The following is a 10,444-nucleotide window of genomic DNA, read 5'->3' on the forward strand; positions in this document are numbered from 1 at the left end:
TGTTGTGGAGCTTGTGAATGCATTACACCAAGTCAGAAGTTCCAGAATAAACATGGACACAACAGGACATTTGACCTTGAGGGGAGTCCCAGGTCAGAAATGAACTGCCATGCTGACCCATGCACTCCCTACAGTCAGCTGGGTTAGATAGCTACCATGTTCCAAGATCCTACAGTGTTACAGTGTCATCATTAACAGTGGTCAAAAATGTGAAAATTAGACCCAAGTTGTAACAAACTAAAGTTATCCTTGTGGAAATGTGCTTGAAAGCTGCCATTGTGTGACCAGAGGGACGTGAGCTGTAAATACAAAAACTGCTGTTGTGGGATGTGAACCTAAGACAATAAACCAATCAGTAGCTCAGCCAAAGCCATGTGGGACATATAAAAACAGTGTACACATCATGACGTCTGTCTGTCTGTTGTCTGCCTCATATGAACTATTGTTGCGATGGGGAGGATCTGGTTCTTATTTTCTCTCTGGCTTGTCTCTGGTAATAAAAATAATTAATTCAACAAACTCCTCTGACACACTGCTCCACCCTCCACCCCCTATAAATCAGACTGTTATGGCCCATACAACAAAATAGCCTGTGCCTCCCACCCCCTGGTGGCTCAGTGGTTTGGCTGTGCTGTAGTGGCTCACTCTTTGATCCCTAGGCCCATTATGAATCTACTGCATTAATGCCTTCATGTCAGAGACACTTTTAGAGCAGCAGCTCTCCATCCTCAGACATGGATGAAGTGCAGAGGTGGTGTTGGGCAGGAAAAGTGAATGTTCACAGATAAAACCATGAGCAGTAAAAATGTGATATGTCTGCTACAAAGTAAGAAACCCACAGGCCAGACACCATTTATAAGCCATTGACTTTCACTCACGCCTAAACAAGACAAAGGCCAGGGGAGTACTCACAATCCTAAAAACAGCCTGTGCCTGTGATTGTAATTTTCCTTTTCTATATCATGTCACAAACAAGTTGAATGTTGGCACTTGTAGAATCATGCAATATGAATGCAATTCCTGGGGATGCTGGTCTATAAGTGCACTTATATACTACAAATTTGCAACAGCAAACACATTTTGAAGGAACCATAATGCCTCCAAGATGTGATGTTTATGACAGCCATCAGGTAAGAAATGCCACAGTATTACATCCTGTACAAATGACAAGGGAATAAACTCTATATAAGTAAGCATCCTTCTGCAAAAAGTCATTATTTTGATACAGTGAAGGAGATCCAGCAGGAGTCGCAGATGTTCCTTTTTTTAGGCTTACAGAACGGGACTTCTAGAGAGTGTGGCAGGAGATAAATTATGGTTGTGCCTGGTGATACAGGTACCAGACATGTTTATTCGATTTGTCTTTTAATTTTACTCAACACATCTTTATGTGTTGAGTTTATGTGTGCCTCATGCAGCATGTTCAAAATCTAATGACTAGCCTAAAATGTATTTGCCTCTATTCAAAGCAGAGATTTTCCTCAGACAGTAGCTGTATTCTGACCCTGTAAGCTGAAAACACTCCGTCCACAGCTCCCTGCACTGTGTCCACTGACTGTTTCATGTTGCTTCTGAAGTCAAAGTGGGGTCAGAGGATCAGTAGCATAAATCATTGTAGTTAGATGATGGTGGAGCCTGTGGGAGCACAAGTTCTGGAGTCTGGAGAGGCGGTGAAACCTGATCTGAAAAGTTTTCATGAAGGCATGTTTTTCTACTGCTGAGCTTTGCTGTTGATCAGCTGTGGTATCCAAACAGAACAGGGCATTAAGGAGCTCCTGCTGGTTTTTGTGTTGTTTCTTTGGGTTGGCTTTGTTCACCGCCCTCCTCTTTTCTTTGACCCCCAAACCTAGGGGAACAGAGCATGTTTAGAGTCCTGGACACCCTGCTGTGTTTGGGTCCAGGATTTAATCACAGCACACAGTGCAGGGGTCTCTGCTTTAATTAATGCTGTACATACCAAAAAGCGAGGCCAAAATGCAGAAGCAGAAAAAAATTAAGTTCACCCTTACTGCTTCCATAGGAATTAAGAGGGTAAGTAGCAGTCAGGTGCTGCTGGTCAAATGCCCTTGATTAACTGATCATCAGAAAGCATGAGCACTTCTTCTAAAAGCAGAAGTTTTGGCAGTTTGCTGGTCTGGATCATCCAGGTCTGTATTAACACAATGCCAAGGAGGGAAGACATCAGCAGTGATTTAGACAAGCAACTGTTGCTGCCCATCATCTTGGGAAGGGTTATAAGGCCATGGCAGGATGGCTTAGGTTTGCAGAGCTGCATCTGAAGACTTATGGAACAATGTCCTTTGGACAGACAAAACCAAAGTAGAGATGTTTGACCATAATGCATGGCATCACGTTTGGCAAAAACCAAACACAGCATATCAGGACAAACACTAACTGTCAAGCACAGTGGGTGCTGATCTGGGCTTGTTTTGCATCCACAGGAACTGGGCACCTTGCAGTCATTGAGTTGACCATGAACTCCTCTGTATACCAAAGTATTCTAGAGTCAAACATGAGGCCATCTAACCGACAGCTAAAGCTTGGCTGGAATTGGGTCATGGCTTCTGTTTTTGTTAAACAAATAATGACATGGTGTAATATGTCATTTGTTTTGTTTATCTGAGGTTGTATTTACCTAATTTTATGACCTGTGATTTTTTAAAAATTATGTCCTGATTCATAAAACCACCAAACCACTTTCTGTGCTGTCTTTCTCACATGACTAACAATACAGTTTGAAGACTGGTTATCAAACTGCATTAGTATCAGTGCTAAATAATATGAACTGAGCTACTGAAACACAATGAAAAAAAAAAAGTTTCTTAAAATGACTTATGCATTGCCCCATGAGACATATCCACCCACAGCAAGAGAAAATGAAATTACAGAGTGAAGAAATACTGACAACATGCTGAATAGACAGATGATTATTTCAAAATAATTCAGTTCCCACATTACATTTGGAGAGAAAGACTTTGAATTAAAACACGGTTCTGGTGATATTCTATGTTTTTCTCCTTATGGAGCCAATCCCAGCTGACATTGGGTGAGAGGTGGGGTACACCCTGGACAGATCACCAGTCCATCACAGGGCTGACATACAGAGACGAACAACCATTCACACTCACATTCACACCTCCAGACAATTTAGAGTCACCAGTTAACCTGCATGTCTTTGGACTGTGGGAGGAAGCTGGAACATGTAAACTGGTAAACCGGGATTCGAACCTGGAACCACCATGAAACAGTGCTAACCACTGCATTACCATGCCATCGATTTTAATTATTTATTTTTTTATATAATTTTTTCTCTTCCTTATCTCACACTTCCTCCCCTTCCTCTAAACCCAAAGACATGAATCTAGAACTATAAAGTGAAAGAAAAAGCTGACATGTGTTTTGTCCCAATGTATATATGTATGTGATGCTTTGTATCATCTGTATATGTGCAATCGCTTTTTATGTGTCAAAAAAATGTAGTGTAACATGAGTAAGTGATACTGGATTAACACAGTATTGCACCAGTGCTATACTGACCCACTCTGAGTCCTTTTTTAACCCAGTGATTTCTGTAGGATCAGCCTGAGGTGTCAACAAGTCCTTCAAACTAAACATCAAAACACAGTTTATCACCTTCTAACAAAACAAAATAAGCATTGAAACTTACTAAAATTACAAAAAATATAATTTTCTTATCTGCCACCACTACAGCTACTGTTTCTCAGATGGTGTTTATACATGAACTTTCTCATGTTTGAGTGGTGCCTTTTGGTATGTAACCAGAATTATTAGTATGATGAGGTCAAAACACTCAGCAGGGGTAGTGAGAAGTGTGAAAGGGCATTTTAACTGGTACGCACATCTTTACATCAGACATTTATAATTTGAAACTCCTTTCATTTATAGACAAAATGACAAACAGACTTAAACTTTGTGTGAAAAATGGAAATGTGGATGAAAACTGAAAGAAAAAAACGTGGACATAACCTCACAGTTGTGTTTTAACAAAATACGCTTATTAAATTGAATTTTATTACAGTAACTTATTTTCATTTGAGTATTATTTTACAAGAACTGCATCAACAGCTGCATCCTCCTTTTTTTTGTAGCCTGTGTCTGGATCTTATCTGTCTGGCACTTGGCTGTCAGCATGGTAATGCATGATCAGATCTGAACAATAATTGCAGATCAATACAATAATTAAGACACATATGTCTTAATTATAAGTCATTATACATATATTTTTTTTAAATGTGTGGAATCGTTAAATTTACAAGAGGGTGACATAAATATATTTATGGTTAGATTAGAGGCATTTTGCTTAGCACCTGTCTTTCTACAGTCCCATACCCATACTCTGATCAATATGTGTAATTCAAGAATGCCACCTCCTGATCCTTAGTGAGGTGACTCTTCACCATGAAAATTCCTGCAGATTGAATGTTATCATATAGCACAGTGGGACATGTCCTATGCTGGGAAAGTAGCTGATGAACCTCCCCATTCTTTTCTCAAAACATATACTTTTAATAAGAAGCAGGCCCCAGGCTTTCAACAATAAAATCATTACACTGAAATGAACCATATACACCTTTAAGATGCTAAAACTCCCAAAAAAGATTTCTGCCATGATTCTTTCTCATAGTTTTCTTGGAATATTGGGGTTTGTTTTATATTATTTCACTATAAAACAAGCAGATTATTTTATTATATAAATTTCCATTTCACACCTCCACTGTGCACTTGGGGAAATATTGGTGTTATTTTGTAAACAAGCTTAATTTTGTTTATCATGTAAGTTTAGTAAGCCTATCATGCCTCCTGAATCCTCTGAAAATTCTCTGTACTGTAATCGATGTTTTTATTTAGCCCTATTCAGAATTTCAGTCATTACCAGTCAAAGTCATTATATATATACTAATTATATACTGACTCAGTACCAGAGAGTAGATTTTAATATTTTAATGATCAGTTTTAAGACCCATATGGGCTTTGCTCTTGACATTATTTGTGACCCGCTAACTCGATACAAGCCTGAATGCAGCCTGGGATCCTCTGGTCAGTCTTTAGTTCCCAGGCCAGGAGTGAAGACCAAATGAGGCAAGGAAACAGGGCCCCTCAGTTCTGGAACAACCTGCCTCAATCTTAAAACAAATTAATTAGACTGACCTTGTCTTAAATTATCTCCAACCTGTGCTTTAAAGTGCACTTGGTCTAATCTAACTCTAATCTAACTGTCAAACTGTATTTATTCTTTTAGCTGAAATTAAAGTTGATTTTATCTTTTTATTTCATTTTTGTTTTTGGATTTCTTGGTTTTTACTCTTACAGAAGACATCCTTTTTTGCTCTCCCTGAGGTTAAAGGGTTTAAATTAGATAATATTTAAATCCTTAATAATTCATATGTAACAATTTGTCATTTTCAGACGGCATTAAGAAAAACACCTGTAAAATCAACAAATAAAGATCCTCACCATGAAAAGGTTTAAGAATCTCACACTAACAATGTGTCAATTTGTGTATAGCCTGCACTAATTTTGCTTTGTGTTTAAGCCAGGGTGTCTGTGCAGGATAATGTTACAGAGGATACATGTTGCCCATGTTAGTGACAAGACCTCCAGCATACTGCAGTAACACTAAAGCCACAGCAGTGAGTGTTTAAAGCTCCAGATTGGACAATGGCTTTTTAAGAAAAGTGCACAGAGAAACCCAGCAGAGAGATGATGTGACAGTCAAGACAGCTTGCTGACGACATAATCCAACCCCACCCCCCACCCCCACAACACTGCCCATACCAGCACAGCAAACCAACTCATACCAAAAGCGTTAAACTTCTTTCTGGGAGGATTTCTAGTTTAGTGTGACAACTGATCAGCAAACTCCTGCTGTCTCACCCACACCTCATTGTTCAATTTCTGCTCACCTCTAACTAAGCCACTTCTGCTACATTTACTGTTCCCACATTTATATGCAGTGTGCTTCATTTTCATTCAATTTTCATACATTTATATATTTGATCACATTTTCCTGAAAACCATGACTTGTTTAAAGATACTGATACACATCTGATACACAGTTTGTTTCCAAAACAAATCATTATGTCAAATCATGCATAATTCTTTTTGCTGGGTTCTATGACTTTTCTTACTGTTATACACTGAATTATTAAGTTATGATACACCAGCTCAGTCAGTCCTACTGTACTGTAACACAACACTTGCGTACAGATCCCTCATTCAGAGTTCAGAATACTCAGTACTGCACTTCATCCTGATGACTTGTGCAGTTCATTAGTCATATACCTTTATATATTAAGCCTAATGTATATATGCCCCCATTCATTCCCAATGAACTGAGAACTAACCAAACACATTAAGGTCAGTTTTCATGTCAAAATAAAATCATCTAAAAATGGGTGTATGCTTTCAGTATTAATGTAACGTCTCATTATATTTTCTCATATTTTACAAATAACAAAATAAACTCACTTTCAGTTTCTCCTCAGTGAAAATATTTATGTAATTCATATCAAGACCTTACAGTGAATTTTATGTTTATATTTTTTGCATATGATAACAATATCACATGCAAATAAATATCAATTAACTCACACATTAAAAAGGACAGTGATGATTAAATTACCAGCAATATTAAAATGTTTTATATAATAATCAATTACTTAGTTAAATAATTATTAAATAAATATAATTATTATTAATTAATATTATATTATTAATGATATTGTTACAGTATTTAAATATGATTTGTTAATTACAACAACACAAGAATAAGGGTCAAAATAATAAATGGTGGAAATGGTCATACATGTGTACATTTATATTTAGAGTAATAGCTAATAGAAACTGTATAAACAGTAACACAGACATGCCTCAGTTCCCTGGAGTGAATTGTGACCATTAGGCCACATAAACAACTTAACACAACAAGTAATGCCTCATTTAATTTAGTTTCTCATCCTGAATCCTCATTTCAGTAATTAAACAGTGATAGTCTGTGACCAGCAGGTCTGTCTGTGACTGTCTGTGGTGTGAATAGAAACAGCAAAGAGAACAAGCACTGCTGGAAAACAAACCGCGCATTTTGGAATAAATGTGACTGGTCCGTAGATCCAGTCTGAAAGGTAAACCCGCTCAATTACGGCGACTTTCTTTCTCTGTTAATTCTAACTGCGTTAAGCTTCTTCTAGCAGCGGCAGACACACACACACACACACACACACACACTCCGCCATGAAGGCCCCACTGTGGCACAGCACCGGGTGTAATGGAGGAAGACAGCGTCTTACTGCTGGTAGTCGCTCTTGCAGTAGACTTTTGTGTCTCTGAAGTAGCAGGTGGCGGTGAGCGGCTGCTGGCACGCGGCGCACTGTAGGCACTCCTCGTGCCAGGACGCGTCGTTGACCCGCATCAGGAAGCGGTCTGAGATGATCCGCGTGCAGCCCTCACACACGGCCTGCTGAGAGTCCCCGCCTGCAAGAGAGGAGAGAGAAACTGAGCTGCTGCGGTACAGTGAATATAAAAGCAGACCCAGCAGCTTCACACGGTACCGTTTACACCACAGACCCTCTACCTGCAGAATGGCTAACGGGATTAATCGTTGCTTCTGTAGGCTATTTTTATGTTTTTTAACACTATGAGGTCAAAAGCCATGTCCTGTTCCATGGCTGTGTAATCTGTGCATGATCCAAATTCTAAGAGAAAAACAAACAAACATCTCTGGAAATACGAGTCATTACTAGGGGTGTTTTATCACCATACGATATTATATTGATTCAATGGACAACAATTTGATGTTTGTCATATCGTAAAGTCTGCTACGATACGATTTCGATTCGATTTGATTCAGGAACCAGCGATTGACATGAGACAATATCATCTGCTGATTTAACACAATCACTTCCAGTCACACAAACTAAACAACAACTAAAATATTATTTGATATTTTTATTCCTGAGCTCAACCAGACATTTAAATGAAAAACAATCCTCTCCTTTAAAATTAAGATAAAGCCTGTTCACTATAAAGAGCCACATTCTGGTATATTGAGCTTTATTTTTTTTACATTGTATAAAAGAAAACTGAAAACATAAAATTTAAAAATTATAAAATAATTTGTTTAAAGCAGGATATTGTGTAAGTGGCATGGCTTACACACAGCATGTGACTTGTCAGTTGACCTGTGCTTTCTCCAAAATCCCAAATGTTTCCAGACCCTGATTTATTCTCCAGAACAGAGACAACATTTTCCCTGACTTTTTTCTAGCTGTTTACCATGGTGCCACTCATACTATCCAATACTATTGGATTGTTGATCATTGAATTGATGTATCGATGTAGATCAATGTATCATTACATCCCTAGTCACTACAGAATTTTTCAGTCACTTTTTTTTAAAATGCTGTAAGCACCATTAATGAATTTCCACTGACATTCATAGTTCTTAGATCCCTGGTTCTGGCTGTAGATGTGTAGGTGGATGGATTAATGTTGGTCATGTTCCATATGAAGAAAAAAACCAATGCTGGCTCTGGTTGAACTGAATGTTAATAGGCTACATATGTTCTCAAAGTTTATTTCCCCCCTTATATGATGAAGAGCAAAGACAATGCTATCAGCAGTTTGGTTTACTTGCTGACAGCATTATCACAAGTATCCAGTTTAGATTTTCCTCTAGGCCGCAGCCTCATTCTCACTTCAGAAAACCTGCGAGTCCTGTGTTTCTGTAGGCTACAGAATGGATTATATCATTTCTCATGTAGTTTAGATTAAAAAACAGAATGGAGGTGGAATTATTTGTGTCTGTTTAAATACATAAGCACAACCAGAAAGCATCTAAAGCACAAGATGAAAATCAGCGTGAAACAGAAATAATTCAACATAAAAACAGTGTTTTAACTGAGAAGGCAGATCTGATGATAGATCCACTTCCATTCTCTCTGTACTTAATCAGAAGTTATTGGACTGATGAGATCTTCATCTACCTGCAGGAAAATATCAGTGTCTGGCCCAGATTTTTTTTTTTTTTTTTTTTTAAGTCATGTAATTTCAGTTCAGTCTATTTCTATGTATATACTCCTGTGTATATTGTTCTTTTGTTTATATTTTTTTTTATAATATTGTCTTGTTTATATCTTGTTTGGTATTTTACTCGTATTTATGTCTTTTTCTATTTTTTTACAATCCCTGCTGCTTCCGTAACAATGTGCATTTCCCCGCTGCGGGACTAAAAGGATTATCTTATTTTATCTTATGTCATCGTGTAAAAATAGGCAATAGAATTCTGGGCAAAGGCGGATGGAAAAAAGAAAGAAAAGAGAAGAAAGAAAGACAGGAAAGAAAAGAAAAGAAAAAGAAAGAAGAAGAAAAAAAAGAAAAAAGAAAAGAAAAGAAAAGGCGTGTGTTCTGCTGTGTTCCCAGTTTTTCTGTCCTGAAAACAACATGAACTCACCGATCATAACATCCAGAGAGCTGGCGTCAGTCCGCAGACGATCCTCGATCTTAATGTCATTGAGCATCTTTAAACAGGCAGCAGAGCGATGAGCGGCGGCCGACAGCAGCTTCTCTGAACGCTGCGGACTGGTCATTTCCATGAGAGATCCCGCTCTGTGTGTTCTCCTCTATCACCTCTGAAATCTACAGACTACAAGCAGAAGAGGCAAAAATAAATCCAAGCAAATGACTTCGTAAAATCCGCAGAGCTGAAACTTTTACAAGTTTTCGCTCTCTGGGAGACCTGTTAGCTGATGTAAATACAGAGGTCCACAACAGTCCTGGACTTGGTGTGTCATTCTGAGCCCGTGTGGCGGAGACAGAAACCCTCCCCCACCCTCCGCTCTACAGCGGGGTTGGTTTGGATAGACCCGCCTCCACAAAAAGCAGTCTGGAAACCACATCCAATATCCACACACACACACACACACACACACATAAACGTCATGGACCACAGAACATCCAGTTTCATGATGAGGACATGTGTCTGCAACTCTTCCCTTCCTGAACCTTGATTTGACCCTTTAATGTCTCCTTCAAACATTTTTCTATTTCCACATTTCTCTACCTAACCAAAATCCTGAATGATGATAAATGTTTTATTGACTGGGCCTGTGTGATGAAATATTCAAGAGAAATTTATTTTATGGTCAAATAGAAATATTCTGTCTTGTGAATTTTCTACACGTTCCCTTCAAACTCCAGACTGAACATTTTACAGGTGTTGTCTCAGAGGTTTTAATACAGTACAGCTTTATGCCAGGCAACAGCCCTGCCGCACTGTAACAGGCCACCGTCACACTCACATGTCCCTGTGAAATATCTTCACCAGTCTCCATTTAACATCACATTATTCTAAAGGGACAGACAGGAAACGAAGGCTTCAAATAAAGCGTCACAGACGGATCATGTGTGTGTGCAGGCCTGAGATCAG

The 10,444-nt window shown here is 38.5% G+C and overlaps 1 protein-coding gene across 1 annotated transcript in view; it reads right to left on the reverse strand.

The window, feature by feature from the left end:
- The window catches only part of LOC108898988 (LIM homeobox transcription factor 1-beta), a 51,748-nt gene extending 41,917 nt beyond the window's left edge, over window positions 1–9,831 (reverse strand). The window contains exons 1-2 of the mRNA XM_018699181.2: window positions 9,470–9,831; window positions 7,308–7,491 (exon numbers count right to left, since the gene is read on the reverse strand). Coding sequence (XP_018554697.1) covers window positions 7,308–7,491; window positions 9,470–9,611 — 326 coding nt within the window. The 5' untranslated portion in view covers window positions 9,612–9,831. The remainder of the gene's footprint in view (window positions 1–7,307; window positions 7,492–9,469) is intronic.
- Between the last annotated feature and the right edge of the window lie 613 nt (window positions 9,832–10,444).

This window comes from Lates calcarifer, linkage group LG9 (assembly GCF_001640805.2).
Source record: "Lates calcarifer isolate ASB-BC8 linkage group LG9, TLL_Latcal_v3, whole genome shotgun sequence".
Classification (NCBI taxonomy): domain Eukaryota; kingdom Metazoa; phylum Chordata; class Actinopteri; family Centropomidae; genus Lates; species Lates calcarifer.